Source organism: Pogonomyrmex barbatus, unplaced genomic scaffold (assembly GCF_055798465.1).
Source record: "Pogonomyrmex barbatus isolate J1 unplaced genomic scaffold, ASM5579846v1 scaffold7, whole genome shotgun sequence".
Taxonomy (NCBI): Eukaryota; Metazoa; Arthropoda; class Insecta; order Hymenoptera; family Formicidae; genus Pogonomyrmex; species Pogonomyrmex barbatus.
Genome location: NW_028297171.1, coordinates 8,532,618 through 8,556,138, shown reverse-complemented (window position 1 = coordinate 8,556,138; position 23,521 = coordinate 8,532,618). Strand labels below are relative to the sequence as shown.

Sequence of the window (23,521 nt, the reverse complement as noted above, 5' to 3'; positions counted from 1 at the left end):
TTTCAATTTATTTCTCTTCGTTCAATTTTATATATATAAAATACCTAAAATTTTAAATCTAAAACTTATTTATACTTTCTGTAAATTCAACTGCTTTTGAATCATATTGGGAACATGTAAAAAAAGTTTGAACAATAAGGTAGATTAAATTAAGGTAGATTAAGTTCCTTTTCTATGAAGATTTGGTAAAGATAAATCAAGAAATCTAATATTATATAATTTTAAATCCTAAAGAATTTCATCAATTTCTTAAATACAGATCGCAAAATGTGTAAAATACAAATATTAAATATTAAATATCAAATATTAAATATTAAAAATAGATATATCTAATGACAATTTACGATCGTAGTTAGAGCTTGCGTTTTTTTTTTATTTATATATAAATAATTTATATATAAATATAACATAAATATTAAATATTTAGAAAGATATAATTTTTAGACGACATTTTCATTTATTTCATATTACAATTTGTCTAGAACTATAAGAAAAGCTTTCTTTGGCAAAACTTACAATGATAAACAGATTGCTTAGTGGAACATTTAAAATCAAAAATTTCCGTAAAAATCTTATGAATCCTATAAATCATGTATAATTCTATGATGAAACCTGAAACATTTAGTCGACAGGAAAAAACGAGCAAGTAGAAAGAAATCGAAGAAAAATTTACCTCAATAACCGAGAAAAAATTTAACAAATGCTGATAATTTAAAAGATACAGATTTGATATTTTTAAGATCCACACATGATTAAAATATAATCATTTACAATTATGTTTATATATATATATATATATGTAGAAACGTGTGTACACCCACACCCACCCATCCACCCACCCATCCCCCCCCCCACACACACACACACACACACACACATACACACGCACGCACGCACACGCACACGCACACGCACGTTTCTTTAAAATAATAATAAAATTTAATTCATATATAGACAAGAATTTAAATTTTGATTGAAGAAGAAAAACTCTTTAGCCTAAAATTGATAATTATATAAAAAAAAAAAAAAAATAAAGAAAAAGAATATCCAAGAATAAAGGGATTTATAGATCTACAATCACTTCGCGTGAACATTTTGTTTATTCTTATCTACAAAGCATTACCTTTAATGCATCATATGTTACAACAATATAATTGACTTAAAAAATATACTTGAACCCTAAGATTCGTAACGAAAGGCAAGATAACAGCAGGCCACGATATTTCAGTAAGTCAATTTCAAAATTTTTCGAGACGATATATATTTTGATTTTTTTCTTCCTATTAGACGAAGAATTAGATAAAGAACCTCTCATCAGAGTGTATTATGAGAAGATATCATATTTGAAAGAAGTATGAATTAATTATCGAAATAGCCAATATTCTGCTTCTTATTAGCGTGCACTGCAGGAACTGTATTCTTTTAAAGCGCGCAAACACGGAAAATAAATATTAAATAGAAAAGGGATAACTGGTCAATTTAAATACCTAATATATACAAAATTATATTATATAACTCGCCACAAATATTAATATAGATAATTAAAATAGATGTTAAAGCTAGAAAACAAATATATGTTCCCTTCAAACACATTTTTAAATAAAAAATAAATTATCATTGTCTGAGTGTCGATAAAATGATTATTTTTCATTTCTTCTTAATCACAATTAAATTAAGAGAATAAAAGACATATTTGGTATAATTTAATTAATATAGAAAAGATCAAAATAATTTATAAATTAATTTTCATATTGTTAATACCCTGTGATTATAATTGTGCTAAAAATAAATTAAAAAATTTACAATTAAATAAAGAATAAATAATATTAGGATAATTATACAAATTGCTGAATACTCTTAAATAAGGCGTATTTTGATTTAATTCCATCATTTGGAGGGAACATAAATTTTTAGTGTTTCTCGGGTATGCCCATTTTATGCGGGAAGACTCATGCTCGGATTTAGAATTTAATCGAAAAATCTGGCATACAAAAATATACTCTGTAAAATTTAACAGATCTCTTTATAGCTATGGGATATTTGGCAAGCAAACGGAACAAGGCTACGGACAATGATGAAACGTTAAAATGTCTCGGCGTCATCGCAGTCGCGCGTATCGTGTCCGAACATTTCGCAATTCTCGCAATACGGCCTTTCCACGGATTGCTTTTTCGAAGATTTCGCCACTCTCTCGACGCTCTCCGTGAAATCCTGGGCCTGTCGGGGACAGTCTTCCGTTTCATGCAAATCGAACTGATCGCAAATATCACAGAACATACGAGGCGCCGCGGTTCGTTTGTTCAGCGTGCTTCGAGTATAATCTTCGGCTTCGTTTGCGGGGACTCCCATCTCGAGAACCTCGATCTTACACAGTAGATTCTCGTTTTTACGCTGCATATCGACTATCACGGAGTTTAGGAAGTCTATCTGGCTTTTCGCGGTATCGTTCTCCTCCTGCAGTTTGGCGACATCGATATCCTTCACGACGATGCGCTGCTTCATGTCTCCCGTCCCGTCGTAGGTGTTCTTTAGATTCTCGTGCGATAACTTCAGTTGATTCGTCACTTCCATCCATTTCGCGGTAATTTGCTTATTCTCTTTCTCCAGTCGACTAAGTTCGTCCAGAAGCCGAGTCTCTTCCACCTTGGCGATATTCAGCTTCTCTTGTAAATTCTGCACGTTTTTGTTTACTTCCTTCTCGTTGTTTTCCATGGTTCTCGCCAAATCGGCCGATCTCATTTCCTGTTCTTTTAACTGCTTCTCGAGCACATTCACTGTATGCTGCAGCTCGTGGATTCGCTTATTCGCACTGCTCAATTCATTCTGCTTCAATTTGATTTCCTCATTTCGTGATTGCTGTTCCGCTTTAACTCTCTCCACTTGCGCGTCTTCCAGGACCTTCACCTGTGACTTTAGTTTATCAATAATAATCTGCTTCTCATCTAAGTCAGCTTTGTGTTTACTGACAACATCTTGCGACAATCGTAGCTCCTTTTGCAAATCTTCATTTTGCATATTTACGTCTTCAATTTTTCTTTCCTTTGCTGTAATTTCGCACTCTAAAGAATTCCGAAGTTTTAGTATTTCTTCCTTCTTGGAACTCTCCAATTCTTTCATCTTAATTTCTGCTTCTGTCCGCAATTTCTCTCTTTTGCTCATTTCTTCGTGCAAATTCGTTAACTCAATCTCCAATGATTTCACTGAATTCTCTAGCACTGTCTTAACTTCGAACAATTCATCTATTTTATTTTGTTTCTGCGTGATCGCTTCTTGTGCACTCTTCTGTTCATTGCTATTTCGAGTATGCTCTTTTTTCATGGAAGAGATTATAGCCTTCAATTCGGCTAATTGAGTGAGCGACTTTTCTGCTTCCGTTCTTGTGTTTGATAATTCATCTGTCTTATCTTTAATTGTTCCCTCGGCTTCTTTTAATTTGTTTTTCAACTCTTCCATTGCGGTAGTCATGGTCTTTAAAGACGTCAAATTCTTATCGGTAGTCGCTTTATCGTTAATTAAGGCGTTATGTATTTTTTGTAATTCCGATAGCTTATTTTCTACATTTCGAAACTCTGAATCTTTCTTCTGAATTAAGTTTTTCAAATTCAACGTTCTGTCTGATTCAACTTTCAATTTTTCTGTTAATTCTTCGATTGACCAACGATTCGCGCTTTGATCAGCCTCCAATTTGTTCTTAGACTTTTGCAAATTTTTTATCTCGTCGTGCAAATTCACCGATTCGTTTGATAAATCCGCAACTTTTTTCTGCAATAAAGATATCTCTTCTTCATGAGATTTTTGCAAAGTTTCGTTTCCTATACGAAGATTGGCGATTTCTTCGTCTTTCTTCGTCAGTCGCTCTGTAAGATTAGTGATTTCAACAGATTTCTCCTCTAAACTTTTCTTTGTGCGATTACCTTCTTGTACTTTCATTAACAATTCGCTCTTTTCTTGTTCGTATTCGTGTATTTTCTCGACATAGTCAGCGTTCAATTTTTTAGCCTTGTCTATTTGTGATTCCAAGTTCGATTTCTCAAAGCGCAATTGCTCGACTAATGTCGTATTCTTATTTAATTCGGTTTCAATATTGGACAGTTTTCCTTCCGTTTGCTTCAATGCAGCTTCTGTTTGAAAAATCTTTTCGCGAGCTTCGTCTAATTCCTTCTCTTTTTTTCGCAAGTCTTCATTGTATCTCGACAACTGTTCCGACGAATCGGCGGAAGTGCTAATGGCGTTCGCTATATCGGATTCCTATAATTAAATTTACAACATTAATCTAATAAATTGGTGACTAATTATCCTATACCAACCAATTTTTCCTTCTGCAATGAGAGTTGTGATATTTTTTCTTCCGCTCTTGCAACTTGTTGATTCAAATTCTGTACATTCAACTCAAATACGCGAAGTTCACTTTCTAAATTTGTTTTCGTCTGTTCGGATAACGTGAGGGCGTCTTGTAATTCTAAAAAGATTAAAACGAGTTTATATATTTGATTTTATAAATTTAAATTAAAAGCAAAAACTTCAAATCTAATTTCTTTGAAATGTATTTCTTCCAAACTCTTGTGTGTGCATAAGCGTGCGTTTGATTTTACCTGAAGTTTTTTCAAGAAGATGTTTAATCTCTTCATCTTTACTTGCTATAATCGCCTTTAAATCAGCTATATCCTTTTCCAGTTTAGTGAGCAACAAAGCTTTCTGGGCGACATCTGCGCTTATCTCATCAATACACTTGACTTTGTCATTAATTTGTGCCTCGAAACGTTTAGTTATTTCTTTTATCTGAGCCACAGTAGCATTTCGTAACTCCGCCAGCTCTTTGTCCTTCACTTTAAGTTCCTCGTTCAATTTATTTAATTGCGCTGTGGATTTTTCTTCCGAAGCGATCAAACTAGCTAGATCTTGCTCCTGAATTGATCACGTAGCGTGAAGACAAAATCACAAACGCTACATTTTCGCGAAATAAAAAAAAAAAGTACTTACCAACTTTTGCTTCTCATGAATAATTCTGACATTATCGTCACTCTTAGACTTGTAGTCTTGAATTTGTTTTGACAACACGTTGTTGTTCTCTTCGGCTAATTTAAGCTTCGTATTTAGTTCTGTAAAATATACATAATACAATCAAGATACAACTTTTAATTTATTTTATTACATATTTTAATAAAAGCACAAAAATTTGTATAATAAATTAAATGCCAGATTATAGAATAAAAATTAAGGAAAATTAAGTTTTTTATATTTTCTTAAACGAATTTTTTGTGTAATTTTCGCTGTTAGAACAAACCTTCTAATTTTCGTAGAGCGTTAATTAGTTCTTCATCCTTCTTTTTACAGAGTTCTCGCTCAGCGGCCAATTCGGCCAACAGTCTTTCGGTTTCGGATACTTTTTGACTGAGTTGCTGCGAGAACTCCTCGAGTTTCGAATTTTTTGCCTGCAACTGTTGCTCGAAAGACTCTGAAAGTTCACGGATACGGTTATCATTTTCGGCTTTCAAGCCCTCCAAAGCTGCATTCTGCTGATCTAATAATCTCTTGGACTCGTTCTCGAGCTCCTCAGTCTTTAATTTTATCAACCGATCTCTCTCCTCGATTGTTTGTCGATACTCCGACAACAGCGAATCCTTTTCGCTTACGTTCTCTCTCTTCATCGTTTCGATCGTCTCTCTCGATTTTCGCAACTCTTCGTTCAACGCACTCGTGTTTTTCTCAAATTCCTGCTTCATATTCTCCATCAATGACTCCTTGTCTTGCAAACTTTGTCTCGCAGCTTGCAATTCTTTTTCTAGACGACTCTCGCATTCCCTATGCGTCGTATTCTCCTGTTGCGTTTTACTCACCACAAGTTCTAATTCTCGAATGCGTTCCACACATTCGTTTACTAGACTCGATTTCTCTTGCGCTTCTTTCTCCAGACTGCTCTTAATCTCTTCCAAACTTTGATTACGGCTCTCCAGATCTAAAAGTCCAAGATAAAAAGAATTACGCAAAAGTTGCGTAAATCAAATTAGGAGATTTAGAATCTATTTTATTAATTATACATAGATTAGTTCTATTCTTAATATTATATTCTACCTTGAAGCTGAGAATTTTGTGAGCTCGTCGCGCAACTGATCTCGTTACGCAATCGCGCCAATTCTTCTTCAGTCTCGAAAAGTTTGATGCTGTCGCATTCCATCTGATCGATTCGCTCTTGCTTCTCTTTTGCGAGTTCGTCTTCAAGCTCTTTGATCCTGCTTTCATTTACAGTATTTATGACCTATGATAAGGACAACTTAGTCTTTAAAGGGGAATCAAATCATACACAGTGAGTTTACGTTCTAAGTATTAACGTATGATCATTTCCTTAATTACGAAAAATGTAAAATAATAATTGGGATTTATTTTACGGAAAGTTTTTTTACTTAACTTGTAAATTTCATATTTTCTATTAAATAAAGATTAATAAATTAAGTAAAGTTATCTATTACTATAAAATATTTTTTATAATATTTTATAATATATATAATAAATTATGTAATAATTATTATATAAATTTGTTGCACAATTTTTTATATTAAAATAAAACAAATGTGTCATGAAAAAATAAATTACATGACATATGATTTTAATTATTAAAATTTACATCTAAATTGTTACAAGCTTGTAGCAAATAAAATAACTTTCAAATGAGATAAAAAAAATATAATTTTAATCTTTTTCAGTAATTATGGAAATAACGAATGTGTTAATACCCGAAAGCGTGTATATTATGAAATAGAAAGCACACCGGATATGCGAAGCACAATGATTGTTGAAATGTATTTTATTGGATGGAGAGAGAAAAAGAAAATAAATCAATAATTTTACGCGTGTGCCCAATTTGCAAAAACATATTATTCAATTTTGGCATTCGTGCATACAAACATATACCATAAACAATTGAAAAGATTAATTAAGTAATATAAATAACTTTGCAATATACAAAAAGCGATCAAATTAATACAACGCATTGAATAAACAAATAAATAAATAAATAAATAAATGAATAAATGAATAAATAAATAAATAGACATACAAATATATCACGCCTACAATATTTTTTAGCTCTCTATATATATATATATATCTTTGTGCATATAAAGCGTGAGTAATTTGTGAAGCTTTTGTTACTCAGTTACACAACAGTAAAGCGTAAACTAATTAACCAGATTTTCAAACCAAATTTCCTATATATTATATATAAAATTAAAATCGCGACAAACGAAATTATTCATAAATGAAAAATTTGTACAATTTCAAAAGTGCTCGATGCAACTATCACGCGCACTTTCATCTTCCAAGTCAGCACGTGATTAACAAGCAAATATCTAGCGTTTAGTAATTAGGTGTACAATTTAGTTTTGTTAGTAGTATGCCCGGTGCAAAGTTAGTTAACGATAGCGTTTCTTAGCGTTTCTCTTTTTTTTTTTTTTTTGCGCGTTCCACGTCAGCCGAATCTCTGATAGAACTGCGACGAAATGCAAAATGACATGGCTAGAGTGATGATTAGACAAGCGGTGCCAAAATACTGCGTCAATCCTTCCACGGGCCCGAACCAGATACTCACACTTTGCTCAGATCTCTCTTTCTGAAAATAAATGATAAGTTTGCCGGATTAACCGAAGAACTGAATGTGTTCTCTTCTCTCCCTAAAAATATCAGGGTTTTTTTTCTTTTTTTTTTTTTTCTTTAAAAATTATTCAAGTAAAAATTTGATAGAATACGCAACCGGAATAATTCAGAATCTGTGTCTCTTTTCGCCAAGTTCGTATAATTTTTATTTATTGGTGTCAATATAAATCGAAAATTGTAATTAATGTACATTTACATGTGAATTTTGAAATAATCTATTGTGTATAACGGGATATTTCTGAACTTTGTGTTAAAAGTTACTACGCTAATTCTCGAGCTTTTCGCCAAGTTGATGTAGCTAAGCACGTGTAAATTTGTAACGTACATCACCCGCCACCGTTATCCCGTGTGTATCGCATTTTACGATAAAAGCGTATATAATAATTTGTTTCGAATAGTACATAACACCATTTCCTCATGTTGCGAATGAAATTTTATTTATGATAATTATGATAAAACAAAAATGTATATTTGAAGAAATCAGAATAATAGAACTAAAATGTAAAAATTATTTCTCTTTATAAAGCATCTAAAAATATTACGCAAAATTCTCTCTCATATCTACGAGATATTCATGAAAAAATGTATCTATAATAAAATCACATTTTCTGAAATATTTTACGTAACTCTTATTATTGATATTAAAATATATAAAATAGTAGCATGAATTAATACTTACTGGCATTTCTAAATATTTCTTTTATCTAAAGGAATACTCATTTATCATGCTTGAGATAAATGATTATCTGAACTGTATAAAACTGATGTGCTAATGTGAATGCACGTACCTGTATGTCGTCTTTATTCACGGATTCCTCTTCGAAACGAAACAGGAGATCCTCGCATTTCCGTTTCTCATCTTCCAGCTGCACTATCAATGCACTTTTCTCATTGAGAAGCTTGGTGACCATGAGTTCCGCCTCGCTGACCGCTTGTTGCATCTGCTCGCGGTACTAAACATCAATGGTGAAAATGTCGAGAAAAAAAAAGTGAGAAATGAGACCAAAATTTCGAAACTGGGACAAAACTTCAGAATTTAAAGATCAATGTCGTTTGATTTAATACATTAGTGAGCAAAATATCTTAATTCATTATATATATTCCCTAAGTGAAAAACAAAAAATACGAAAAAAATATGAAAAATGAGATGTGATATTTCCATATTTTCGTGACTCCAGATATTTGTCCCTGTTTGAAAATTTATTTATCGTCACGATTTTGACTTGTCTTCGTCGAATATATACCTTCTCATATTCTTGCTTAATCGAAAGTGCCGATTGTTCCGCTTGATCAGCTTGATTTGCCGCTTTGGTGACTCTTTCACGTTCCAAATCTCGCTCCTTTCGCAGAAGTTCGATCTCCTGCTGCTTCTCTTTCAAAACCTCCTAAAAGTACGACCTAGACTCTAATTCCATGTTGCGATAACGCAAAAAAATTTCAAAAAAGAAAAGGATTGTGAGAAAGGAAAGGAAATCTCGGTAATAACACGGTGACGAAAGTATAATTTCATATTTAATAATATTACTATAATTTGTAATAAAATATTTTATATATATTACATGACAAAATTATTAAAGAAAAGAAGCTTACTAAAATAATTTGAATCTCAATTTCTTACTTTGTACATTTTTTGTAACAGTTGTTCGGACTAAGATAAAGTAAGAAGGTTTCTCTCGTTTGCATCGTACAAATTATTATAAATCGACAAAACAAATTTCCAAATCAAGCATTTGTTAATTTTCCTACGTTAAAATACATTCTTGAAAAATGTTATGGAATGGGATATAAATAATCGAGATTTTATTTTTGCAAAACACAAACAAAATAAATTAGCGATACAACGCGATTATCGGCTCTTTACTTTAGATATTATGTTGGCTATCAAATAAGAACTACATGAAATTTCATTTAACCGTCAATAGTATAAAAAATCTTTCAATCAATTGTCAATTCACATGGCATTCCGCATTATGCAATATATATATTCTGCAATTTGCCAAGATCGCGCAGTCGTCGTTTATGCTTTTAAATGAATACGAAGTAATCATAGATATATAAACAACGTTCCGAATCGATCATACACGATTAGCAATACAAATGAACAGTGAACATTTTAAATAATATTACCGGACGGCGGCGAGGTTTGATTAATCGGTTCGATGATGCTGGTCGTCATTTTTCCACCAACGCAAATATTAGTTGGACAAACGTCTAATTATGCCACGGAAAATTCTCGGGGATGAATTAGCTAATCGAGCAGCCGAGATAATCTCTCGCGCAATATTATGAGAGAGAATTGAAAAATCGAACGCAATAACGACGATTTGTTAATTGCTGCATGTAAAACGACAAATAAAAGATACTCACCTAGAAGCCAAAGGACATTACAAGGAAGGAGTACGTGAAATTTTATTAACATTATGTACAGAGATCGCTATGTATAAGCTTCGACGATGCAACGAACAATAACAATAAATTAACGAATAATAGATAAATAAAATTGTGATCGGCAACCGTTAACGATCGCTCGGTCGAGTTTCGCTAATCAGCCAATCGTCTCGCTAATTATCCTAATTAACGTACATTCGCGTCGCAATGCGCTTGTTAATCTACATCTACCGTCATTCTACCGGGTGTACGAACTAATTGGGACCGGTCGATGGGAGAATCGCAGGATGGCTTATCGGCGATCGCTTCTAATTGGCGAGGATAATTAATTAATCAGGAGTTCTAACAGAGTTATGGTCTCACCTGCAATGAACTTCGTGCAGGTGTCGACGTGCGCATGCCAGGCCTCTGGAATATCGGGCACATAACGGAAACACAAGAGAAAAAAAAATAAATAAAGATAAAATCGTGCAATCTTTCGGCAACAACCTTAAATAATAATTAATGCACCAATCACAAAATCACGCATACTAAAATACAACAGTTTTGATTAAGAGGTCAGTGTCAAAAATAAAAAAATAGGCTGCTTAAAAAGCGGCGAGCAATGACTATAATTTACGGCGGAATTAACCCTTAAGTAACTTCAAAAAGAACACAGAAAATTCGATGCGAGAAGAGATCGAGGTCCATAATTCGTAAAAAAAGAAACATTTAATAGATTAAACGAAGGATTTAAATCGTCGGTTTATAAAAACCAGAATTTATAATTTCATTCAAAAAATTTCGTATAAAGATAAACTCTTTTATAAAGGAGAAAAAAATAGCAAGAATAGAATAATTTCGCTTTATACATAATTCAAGATATTTAAATCACTTTTATCAAACGCTCTTCATGATTTTCGTGTACATTTAAATTTTTCGCAGCTGTTTGCAGTTTCTTCGATCCGATAAAAACTTCATCGCATCGAATCTTCCAGTAACATCCCTCGTGCCATCGTTGTGTTTTTCGTCACAACATCAAAGTCAAAGTCGAGCCTCTCATTCAACGATTCTTCAAAGAAGACTTAAGGGCCAATTGCAACCAATAGCACCAACGAGAACGACAAGGGCAGCAACAACAAGTTCTACGACTAAACTAGGTAAGTGGGAAGCCAACAAGACTGGCGATGGCTGCGGATGTCCTTTCATCCCCTTATTCCGGCATGGTGAACCTTACCCTCGTCGTGGTGCCGCTCGTCGTGCTCATTCTCGCGCTGGCAACGCTCGAGGAGACGCTGGAGGCGAGCGACTCGCGCGAGCCGCTCTTCTTCTGGAGGCTAGAGACATTGAGAGCTGCACCCGTTGGCTTGTGCACCACGCATATGGACGGCCTCTTGCTGGACGGTGACTTGCTGACCTTGTGCACGGGCGCGAACAGACCGTGCTTGGGCGGGCACTCGAAGTATCTGGATCAACGGGTGGGTTAGTTCCGCGGGATTTCAGGAACGCGAGTCGTAAGGCGTATGGGAGAGATTATGCGAATTATCCCCCTCGACGCATTCCGAACGTTCGAACGTTTCGCGCGTCATTCAGCGACGGCTAATTGGATTAAAAAGAAGGACTTTGAAAATCCCCGAGAGCATTGGGATCGGGGGAGTCGAAAAGCTCGGAAAGCAAAATTGCAGTTTTAATAGAGAATTAACGAAATTACAATCCTTCTTTTGCAGCACTTTAAAAATATAATATAAATCGATTTTTTTTTTTTTCTAAGGATTTCTTTGATTTTATATTAGAGAGGGATAACATTTATTAGTGATTAATTAAATACGATATATAAGCTGTGAGAAATGAGAAGAAGAAACTTGAAGTGGCTGAAAATTTCAAAATTGTTTTACATAACGGAAGGTACGTGGAAGAAACGAATTTGATAAAGGGGGCAAAAAATGGATATGTTTTTTGGGGGGGAGAGGGGGGAAGGCATATATTTTTTTCCCTGCATTCGATGCACACCTTTTGCCATTGACGGAGCCGTCATTCTTGCCGATCGGATCGTCCAGTTCCACACCGCACCATTCGCCCGCGGCGAATTCGGTGGTGCCTTGATATCTGAGCACGCCGGTTTTGCTACCCTGGCTCGATGACACGATCACTCGGTCACCTATCCTCAGATCGCCCCTCGTGGACGATAGGCTCGTCGTCGATGTATCTGCGTTCACAGTTTTCAGCGATGCGCGATCATTATTACATAACTTATATCGTTTAAGGTACCACGAGTGACGAGTTGAGTCTGTTCTATCAAAATTAAGCTTCTTCATTTATATAATAAAACTAAATTTTCTAGATTTTTGTTAAATTTTCTCTTTTTCTTTCTTTTTCTAAATACTTATAAAGCTAAATTTTATATATATAAAATTTGTTACATCCCTTCTCTATTTTTATATATTTGTCATATTTATTCTTTATTTATTATAAATCTAAGATTCATTTAATCTTAATAATTTCCTATATTCCCCTTTATTGTACACAAAAAAAATCTGTTGCTCCTCTATTCTACAAAATAACAAAAATAATTTTTTATAAATATGTAAATTTTTTATAAATATGTTTGTTTATTCGGTGTGCTTTCAATCAATAAATCTTGTTATTTTCAAGATAGATAACTTCTTTGCTCTCTTTTTCCAAAAAATATTAAATTGCTCTGCCATTTAAAAAATACTTCTGTAAACACAGTGTTTCTACTGATAAGCTTCTATTTTTATTTGCAAAACTACTTATTTCAAAAATTAAAAATCTTATATTACATCACGTTTAATCGTACACATATTATTGCATGCTGCCAAAACTAAATTATTTTCATGCTAAATAAAAAAATAAATTATTTCTTTTCTTTTTTACACCAAATTATCTAGCGCTTACTTTCCGTAATAGCGTTCTTCAAGCACTATCGCATTGCAATAATTAAAATAATTAAAAATAATTAAAAATAATCCATGTTCAAGCACTATCTAATCTAAGTCTCTACACACAGCATAATTAATTAACTCTTTCACCCCTTTTTCTGTAATTTTAATAACAACTATATCAAATAGTATTTTAGTAAATAAAATAAAATAATATTGTATAATTAATCTTATTAATAAAATACTTATTTTACAATATGCAAATTAAAATATTTTTTTCAAACAAATAATATGACAAATAATTGATTAAGAAATCACGTATATATTTTTGTTTTTATATCGCAAATAAATTTAAATATCCAAGAATTTTTCAATATTAAATAATGTCAATATCTAAATTATATAAATCCAGTGGTATTCTGTTTAAAAAAAAAAAAGGATATTACATATCCTACTTTATATAAGATTCATTGTCTGAATGAAATTAACTTATAGTTTTGCAAAATATTTTGCTCGTCATATTTAAATTATACGGTAAAAGAGGCAAAAGGGTTAAGGTAAAGAAACTAAATAAAATTTGTGAACAGTGTTCGGCGTGCGTTCGTGTGTGCAGCGCTAATTAAAAGTCTACGGACGTGGCGAGTATCTCTTGTAGCGATCCTTACTCAATGACGACGACATGGATTTGCTGAAGAGGCCACCCCTGGTGCTATCGGGCGGCGTCGTAGGAGTCATGATCATGCTCGTCTGGTGATCGCCCAGCGGTGACCTGGTGAGTCTGGTGAGCCTCGAGAAAATCCCTCTCTTTGGCTCGCATTGGAAGTACCGGCTACCCGCCACCGAACCGTCATTCTTTCCTGAAGTTCAAGATTCAGGAATCTGAAGTTCACGTTCACTTTTTTCCTGAACTTCATCGATCTTTTCCACTTTATATCTTTGTCTTTGTCAATAGGAAAACTTTCTGATTCATTCATTCGCAATTAATGGGATTTCTTATATTAATGGGCTCTTCAATTACAACGTGATCTGAATGATCTTGATAATTCGTTAGGAAAGGTTCATTAAAATTTTTTAAGTGTGACTCTCGATTCAAAGTCCTCGTTCAAAGTCCTCAAAATTGATTCATGATTTTACGATTGATTAGGATAGTCCTTACCGATGGGTTCGTCCAGGACGACTCCTGCCCAATCTCCAGGAGCGAATTTAGTCTCGCCGATATAAGCGATCGTGCCTGGTTTCGTGCCACCGACCCATACTCGATCTCCGATCTTAAAGCTGTCTGTGTCCTCGGTCAGGACAACGCTGGTATCTACGCGGAATCGAACAGCATTTTCTTTGAAATATAATCGAAAGATGCCATAAATGGCTGACGTGTATAATTTTTCTCGAAATATTTAATTTACAAAAAATCGTCTTTCCTAATTTGGTCAAAAGATCAAATAGGACATTTCGTAAATAATCTTAATGCTAAATTAAAATATATATTATATACTTACTGATCCATATTACTACGGATTATATTACACGCATGCACGTATATAAAATATTATATTATCTAACTGTAATAATATCACGAATACAACTTAACGCAAAGCAAAAGTGTAACACGGATATAATCACGCACACTGTTACGTATCAATAATATTTACAAACCTACAGCTATACTAGTAAAAGTATTTACACATATTCCTTATTTGTCATAAAGCAACTTAACAATTTCATAATACACATAATACTTTTAAACAATACAAATCTAGATCTTTAAATGTCAAACAGATACGAATATCGACTAATAAATCGACTAATAAATTAATTTCAAGTTTTATCACTTTTGTGAGGCTAGATTTCTGTCAGTAACAAAAAATCGTCTTCGCTTTTTACAATGTAGATTTTATGAAATATTCTACAAAATGAGATTTTCGAATATGTAAAAAACTTGATTGAACTTACCTGACCCTCTTCGCAAACCAGCCTCGTTTATTTGACGGCCATGCGATTCCCAGAGAGGCTCCATCTGATCTGCCATTGTCATGCAAAATAATGCAAATCATAGCCAAAACGAAAACAAAAAGAAAACTGGAGCATGCCTCGGCACGAAAAAACCTTTCGCTTTGACGTAGACCCAAACATTATTTAATTAAAATTTCGTTCAATCAGTTTTAATTGGCAATTTAATTGTCGCGTTGATAATAATTCACGTATTATTATTCATGATTATTGAATCATTATTACGATATCATTATGATTACTATTTTACTACGATTTTCTACAATAAACAATTTAATATTAATCTATGCAAGCGAATATAATTTTCAATAAAATTAATATTATACATATAACTAATATACATATATTCAATCTACCTGATATTTATTTAAACATAATAATAGTTTCTATCATTTTATGTATTCTTATATTTGCTTCGAGGCAACCTTGTGTGTTGATAATGAATTGATAATGAATAATGAAGGATACATGATGTCATCGAGATTGTGAAATTAACTTCAATTATATAGTGTGCTAAGTTAATTACTAATTATTATGAAGCGACATTAAAAAGAGCGGACGAGAGACGATTCGGCGCGAATCGGATGCAGGGCTTGGTCCTGTAATTGCCGTCGCGATAATCGGCATCGGAAATTGATCAACTCAAGACAGAGAGTTATGTAAACAAGTCGTTAATGGCGAGTAAGGGTGTGTCCCATATAATGCCGAGATAAGATCTGACAATTTCTAGTGCGACGTGCAGTCATGCGAGAAATATTTCAAATATTATATCAAATATTATTTTAATAAACTAGCAAAAAAAAGTACCGCCTATCCGTTTCAATATTCGTAATAGATCTGATTTATTTCCACATTCCAACCATGCCGTATTACGTAACAAATGATTTGTATTTTAAATATTTTTAATATATTTGTAATTTACACAAATTCATTATAAATTCCTTCGCACCCGCGACCGAAGTCTACAGATTTCTGGTTTCTTCCTTGAATAAGAGCCTTGGCGCGACGATGCTACGAAGCTCATCGTTCACCTCGATGTTCCCGACGCGCCCGCGAAAAAAAAAACTCCGCAAAAGGAGTCGCCGGTATGTCCGGGTATTTGCGGCGGTTCGCGAGTTTAATTAATTACTCATGGAAAATCGGTGGGCGCGTGCCTTGTCGTAGTAGGTCGGTCGCGTGGGTCGGTACCTCTGTTCGACGAGATGAAATTGCGATTACGCGGCCGCAACCGCACCGAGGTATCTCTCCGCCGCCGCAACCGCGTCGCGAGAGACGAGAGAGGCGTTATGTGTCCCGATGATTTTATCGCCGTGCAATCTGCATTTAATGCGCATGCTGCGTCGCTCTCAATGACGCACGGTTACGCGCGAACGGCCGCGATCGGTCAGAATTAAGGATGTATCACACCTATTTTTATAATTTTTTTTATATTTGTTTACAATAAGAAAACAATTATTGGAATAATTAGACTCACTCCAAATCGCAGTTAGAAATAATGCAACTGTTAACCAATCTTCATTTCTTAGTTAGGATATATTTTATTTATTTGTTTAAATAATTTTTGATTCCAGATTCCGCTACGAAATTTTTGATATTATTCTAAATTTAGCGATTTAGAATAATCTATCATTTTTACCTTAATTTTTCATTTGTAAATAAAAATAGGTAGTAATGTAGTACATCTTCAAAGGTATAGTCAAATGGGAATATCCTAGGATGTTTTATTTTAACATCGTGAATGAAAATGTTGATAAAATGTATAATATCGAGAAGTAATTGATATCAAAAAGTGTAGAAAAATGTTGTGTTTCTGATATATTTGACTTGTTCGTCTCGGATTATCCAAATACGGTTCGTTGCTGCGTAATAATTTACGCGAAACCTTGTACGATGATGGTATAGGATTATTAGAGCCATACGTGACATGCGTCGCACGTATGATTTATAATGACAGAAGACACTATACTTTTTAATTCGAGCGTGTTGATCGTGATTAATGCACTGATCTCATGCATAATCATGGCGCCACAATTCATTCACGAATTAATTTCATATATAATCGCTCTTATAATTATTATTAATCAATTATTACATGTATTATTATATATTATTATATAATTGCATCATTTCTCCACGTTATAAACAATAATATCAATTACAAATCACTTACACGCTACATTTACATAAATTATATTTTATAAAATCATTTTATAAAAACAGATCTCAACCTCATCTGCAAAATTATCGAATTACATAGTTGAATTCCATTTGAGTTAAATTTTACCTTTATTGTTTACTTGAAACTCTGTAAAAATTCACGTATCATTTCTTTTACACCATTAAAGAAAGCCACAGTCACGTTAAATATTAAAGTTTTTAATAAATTTTTATGAAAAAATATCATTTGTAATAATTTCAGTTTAAATAATTTTAATTTTTAATAATCTAAAATTTTGAGTAGCATAAAAATATAATCAATATTCTAGTTGAATTTTTAATGGATTCGCCCGTTAAGAGATATCACCGGAATTACTTTAATTCATCCCACCGATAATTCCACGTTCTGCATTTGGGATTAATAGGGTGTCAAGTACCCCGTTCACTCGATACGACACGGCTGTAAGAGTCACTACCGAGTCCGCCATTGGATTATACGGGCACTTTGATCCCTCAAGCGTGAATATCCACGTACGTAAACAAGGTTGATAGCTGTAGAGAGAGGTGTTGTTATAGCCGTTACATATAATTCATCCGGCGTTATAACGAGATTATTAACGTGACGAATCGACCAATGTGATTAAGCAATTGTAAGCGCTGCGCCGATAATTACGTCAATTAGCGAGGTCTTTCAAGTCTACTCGAGCGCGAGAGTGTCACAGAAGTAAATTCGAGCCAATTGAAAAACCACGTACGTTATCGTACATATTCTGTTTGCAAACAGAACGAGAGAAACACAACCGGCCGCGTTACGCCACGTGCTACGCTACCATTTTCGTAAACGTCGTACATGTGCCCACGGTTTTCATATTTACCGAAGACTAATAGCGGACTTTCATCAGACCGCGGAATGGACGGCCTTAAAAACCGGCTTCAAAACGTACAAACAGACCAGTAAAATGGCCCGAAACTGACACGAGTCCCGTGCGCGCTCCGTTTATCTCTCCATATTTAGTCGATGGTGTCACAGTTACCGCAGAACACCATGCCGACGACGATTACGTCAGTGCGAGGCGCCGTTGAGATCCTTCACCTCCCCGCTGCCCTCGTGGTTGATCATTAATTAATTTTCATTGAAAAAAAAAATCACCTCGTCGAAGTGTCGGACTCAAACAAAAAATTAATGATGCTGCAAGTCGCGTAAATTTAATGAGTCCTCAACAATTACGTGTCTTAATAATGTTTTTGGGCCGTAATCGATTATTTTTAAATAAAATATCACGAGAGATGCATTTTCATCATCATCATCATCATCATCATCATCATCATCATCATAGCATAGATGTATTTATAATACCTAAAATTTATATTTTTTTTCTACGAATTATTCTAGAAATAAATATTTCCACAGTTGACATGCAATTCATTTTAATTATCCAAACAAGTTTTTTCAGTTAATTTACATTCTTTGGCATTTAAGAAATCTAAACAAAAATTTAATATTGATCTTTGGACGAAAGCATACGAAGATACGTTTCTCTTAATTTTATTTTAAATTTTAGTAATTTAGAGATTTCGGTTCAATTTCTATCCACGTGGAACCACGCGAAAAGCCGAAACGAAAAGCCGAACCTTGAGTCTTCTGATTGAATTACGAAACTCGAGAATGACCGATCGACCTCCTGCGGGACAAAATAAGAGGAGTAAAGAAAGAAAAAGAAGAAAAAGAAATCGGAGGAAAGAGAAGGGCTCGGGGAGGGAAGATGAAACGCGGGTTGAAATCGCGGGCGCGAGATAAACAGCGACGGCTTGCATAATCGTAATGCGTCAGCTGACGTGCGATTGTGCAGCGAAGGCAATTCAATGGCGTTGCACCAATAAGGCAAGATACGTGCCCTGGATGCGACCAGAGGCGATCGCGAAAACGCACCTCGCCCATTATGCATCTCCGCAGAGACGCACGGCGCCGAGAAATCTGCGCGGCAGAAAAATAAAGCGACACGAAATGTATATTCCCCATAGTTTTTCTATATCCGCATTTAGAAGAAGATAAAATTTGTTACGAAGAGAAGATAAAAAAGAGAATGGAAAAGTAAAAGGAAATAAGAAAAGTTCAATAAGTTACTTAGATAGAGAGAAAAGGAAATAAATAACGGAGAAAATAAGAAAAAACAAAAAAACAAAAAAAAAAACGAGAAAGAAAATGAGAAAAAGATCGTAGAGTTGATGTAGAAAATGCGATTAAAAAAGTTATTGTAGGAAAAATCGGTTGATCGCGTAATCAAAGAGACTATTATGTAAAGTAGATGTTAGAACGATATAGCAACGTGTTGCGACAGATTTTCCGCGAAACTATTAATTATTATAATCAATTTATAGCCAACCATTTATATACTTCACATGAAGATTATTTCATTTCTTTTATGATCTAGGAGTATATTAAGTATGTGTATATATGTGTATATATATATATATATATATATATATATATATACTTTTATATATACATTAAAAAATCTAAAAAAAATTATATCATATATGTTAAAAATAAAAAAAATTTATTTTTAGCCAATTATACACTCACAGAAAAAAAATACTTTATGCTACAGCGATAATATTGTTAAAATCATATTTAGAGAAAGAAGAGAGCTGATGTAATCAAACAATTTATAATAATTTACTATTACATTGAAAAGATTTGCTATTGTTACTAATATTGGCTAATAGTAAAAGCTAATTACTGATAGTAAAAGTAAAAGCAATAGTAAAAGTAAAAAGTTTTCTGCAATGTAGCAAATTTGTTTAATTACATCAGCTAAATGTAGTTTTAACAATCCATCATTAGCTATAGAACAAAATATTTTTTTGCCAGGGTTAACGATGTTTTTAGTTGTGCCAGTTTTACTGGCTTTCATTTTTCGAAAAAGAGTAGTTTATCGTTTAAACTATACTTTTCAATATTTAAAAATACAAATCACTCGCGATTCATCCCCGTGACAAGTCAAGCTGATCGGCATTCGCAGATAGAAGACAGCAACAAATAAATCACAATAATCGAATCTAATAATAACTAATACGGAGCACAATACAAATAATTAAAATAATTATTGACATTGGACGATAAAACGGGTAAATGATTAATGAACAATTCGCTTCGACGTGTCTTCAATATTGACGATCAGCTTGACTCACTTACAATTTACTCTACTGAACGATGCACAAAGCAGAGGGAAATATTTCTTTTTCTATTTTTCTATTTTGAGAAGACGGAAAAGCAAACACACTCACAACTCGCCATTAATCCCCGTGAGTTCTTGTAAATGATATTTACCAAGTTCTCTCTTTCTCTCGAGCGAGGAATGCGTCGTCGCGAATGGTCGAGGAACGACTCGCGCGGGCAACTCGCGCGGACTCGCTCGCGTTCACGCTCGTTCACGTTCGTTCACGACCGATCCGTGGGTGTGCATGGTGCTCCCGGTGTGCGTGAACGTCGAGACAAATTAACACTATGCATTTCAGTCGTAATAACATTGTACAAGGTACCTTAATTCAAACTCCGCTGTTGTAGCACACTTTACAGCATAAATAGATTAATTCTCTATAACGTCATTTACTCGTGCATCTATATCTTTTTGAGTTTTAATTTAACTTTTATCTTGGTTTTTCGTAATAAATTTATTAAAAAATTTTTAAGATACTTGTTAATATCACCAATGTTAAAACTGATTGATCAATCAATAATTGTGCTTTATTACGATTTTAGTCCTAACTTGTAATTAAGTCAAAATCTGCAAATAATCGACGCATAATTTGCTGAGAAAGATATATCACATGTAAAAGAAAAAAAAAAAAAATAAATATTACAATGCACGTCATTCACAATATTAGTTTTTATTTAGCATTTATCTTTCACTTATCATTTAAATCTTATTTTTTTTTTTCCCTATTAACATAGCGTTATACTTATTCTTTAGTAATCAACAAGTTTAATTTTATAATAAAAAGAAGTGAGAAGTTTATATATCAAGAATCTGATTTTTATAATAAAATATTTAAAGTATTGCTCCTCGCCCTCACTCTTTCTGATGAGGTGTTACATTAATAATGGATTACAGTGGTAACTTGCAAGTCACTATACAATTTTAGAAATATTTAAAAATTGAAAATTAATTGTTATGCCAACGTCAATGTTTACTAATTATGTAATTTCTTTTCAAATACGAAAAAATTGAGTTGTAAAATATTAATATAATACGAAAGTAGATTAACAGCACTTAATAATGGTCTGTTTGTTTCATTTATCTATCTAAATTATCTATTAATTTTTATCAATTTTACAATTCATATTGTGTAAGACAAATGATAATGGATTGCTTTTTCATATAATTGTCAAGGAACAAAACATTGGAAAGTGCTCCAAAAATTGAAACTAAAATTAAAAACAGCATAAAAATTAGTCAGAAAGACATTGTACTGTCATCTCACAGCAAATAAAAAACAAAGTATTATATAAAAAAAAACAGATATAATGTACATTTATTAATATGGATGACTTATTTTTCTATCAAACCAGTATTTCCAGATACCTATCTCTTTTCCACTCTATCAATGTCAGATATTGATAAATATTATATCTATCTACAAAAATAGATAATTCATATCAGAGACGATATACAACAAAATAATACAATATACATGCAAAACAAAGTCACACAGTTCTGTTAAAGACTCACTGGTTGCTGGTCTCAAAGGAGAAGGTGGAATCGCTGGTCTAGGAGGCATGGTGGAGCAAGGTCTGCCTATCTTCGATGGCGGTCTTAATCCTGATGGTTTTGGCTCTGTCATGCTCTATGTATTCACTGGTATACTGCACTGTAATAACATTAAGTATTAATAATAAGTAATATATATATATGTGTGTGTGTATGTGTGTGTGTGTGTGTGTGTGTGTGTGTGTGTGTGTGTGTGTGTGTGTGTGTGTGTGTGTGCTGATATGTATATATATATATATATATATATATATATATATGTATACTGAAAATCTTTTAAATAAATTTGATATAAAAATTTAAGAAAAAATAAAAAAGTAAAAAATAAAGGGAGATATACAAGATATACAAAATAAATCAAACTTGATATAAAAATTAGAATGTGAATTGATTCGTGATAAATTTCTATTATTTAGTGAGATTTCATAATACAAAGAATACTGTAAAAGAAATTTAAGTTAATAAAATCTTTTAAAACTATTTTTGAAAGTCTTTGTAATTCGTGTTTATATTTTTTATAAGCATTTCACTAGCGTTTGTGTTTGTATTTTTTTACTCATATATTATTGACTTTTATATATTTTGTTGCATTTTTCAAAATATAAACAATAAATACTACGACAAAAAAGAAAAATTTTTTAAAAATCGCCGAAACCAAACGCTTTGCAACTCAATTTTACGATTAAAATCTCTTCTCGCCTTGGAAATCATGAAAATCACGCGAGTAATTGCGTGATATCATTATGTCGGATTGACGCATGCTTCGTATAATTTTCGCATACAACGTTACACGTGCGAATAGCTTCGTGCAACGACGAAACCCACCTCCAGCAGGAGAGGCTCGAGTTTGACAAACAAGGTTAACCTCAAAAGCGCGCAGTGAGTCTGTGATCGTGGCTAATACAACATTTGACAATCGAGGTCTCACCTGAGCGAAATGCTGAATAATCCGCAGAATCGACACTTAATGCATTTTCCGTGCGACAATTGCGAAAAATTACGATGGACGAGATGTAAAAATCGCCCAACCACCACTCGCGGAAGAAGAATGACAACTGCCGTTGCAGCCAGGCTCGCCAATGCATTGGCGTGGCAAGTCTCTAACTGAAATCAGATTCATTTCAAATTTCACCGAAAGTTCCTATTATTATCTGTTTATCTTTCCCCAGTTTTAAAAATTAGAAAAAGTTAAAAAGTAAATAAAACAGATCAAAATTAATAAACATCGATAGAAACATTGGTAAAAATTTTATAAAATTTTATAAGAATAAGAATTTTATACAAGTTCATGTTGCAATTAAAATTTAAACTATGACAAATTGCTGTGTTGTTGAATGTAAAAATTATGATAAATGTTAAATTTACTCCTCTCACTTTCAATTTCGATAAAATTAGGTTCATTTGACATTTATCAAAATCATTATTACCAGAAAGTTTTTCAACATCTTTAAACATCTATATTATAATTTATAATTATAATTATAATTATTATATTATAATTATAATTATAAATTAGATTATAATTATTTTGTTATATACTTATATACTTCTCCTATTTAAATTAGTTTATATTATATTTTATACTTCTATTTAGTTCCGTCATTTAATTAGAAAGTTTGAGATTGGCATCCCAAGACGCGGAAAGTTACAGCGTAACCGAACGCGCGAACC

At 33.1% G+C, this 23,521-nt stretch overlaps 1 protein-coding gene across 6 annotated transcripts; it reads right to left on the bottom strand.

Moving 5' to 3' along the window:
• Positions 1-1,081: 1,081 nt before the first annotated feature.
• Positions 1,082-22,935, bottom strand: CLIP-190 (Cytoplasmic linker protein 190). 6 transcript variants are annotated; one of them, XM_011649593.3, is made up of 17 exons: positions 22,779-22,935; positions 21,815-21,953; positions 14,868-14,936; positions 14,074-14,226; positions 13,583-13,774; positions 12,028-12,223; positions 11,255-11,483; positions 10,402-10,446; positions 8,895-9,035; positions 8,439-8,603; positions 7,586-7,606; positions 6,073-6,256; positions 5,285-5,956; positions 4,981-5,099; positions 4,593-4,905; positions 4,308-4,459; positions 1,082-4,248 (listed from the first exon to the last, which is right to left on the bottom strand). In XM_011649593.3, exons 2-17 carry the CDS (start codon positions 21,924-21,926, stop codon positions 2,083-2,085), a joined length of 4,929 nt encoding a protein of 1,642 aa, XP_011647895.2. In that variant the 5' UTR covers positions 21,927-21,953; positions 22,779-22,935; the 3' UTR covers positions 1,082-2,082. The 6 variants fall into 6 exon arrangements, with proteins under 6 accessions (XP_011647895.2, XP_011647896.2, XP_011647897.2 ...); XM_011649594.3 differs by having other exon boundaries at positions 8,439-8,591; XM_011649595.3 differs by lacking the exon at positions 7,586-7,606.
• Positions 22,936-23,521: the final 586 nt, after the last annotated feature.

Bases quoted from the DNA above. Each gene is read 5' to 3' on its own strand.
- CLIP-190 (XM_011649593.3), bottom strand. From the start codon at position 21,926: ATGACAGAGCCAAAACCATCAGGATTAAGACCGCCATCGAAGATAGGC. The intron at 14,937-21,814 runs GTGAGTCTTTAA...TGACAATGGCAG, and splicing joins TCCTTTGAGACCAGCAACCA to ATCAGATGGAGCCTCTCTGG. The intron at 5,957-6,072 runs GTAGAATATAAT...TTGGACTTTTAG, and splicing joins ACAAAATTCTCAGCTTCAAG to ATCTGGAGAGCCGTAATCAA.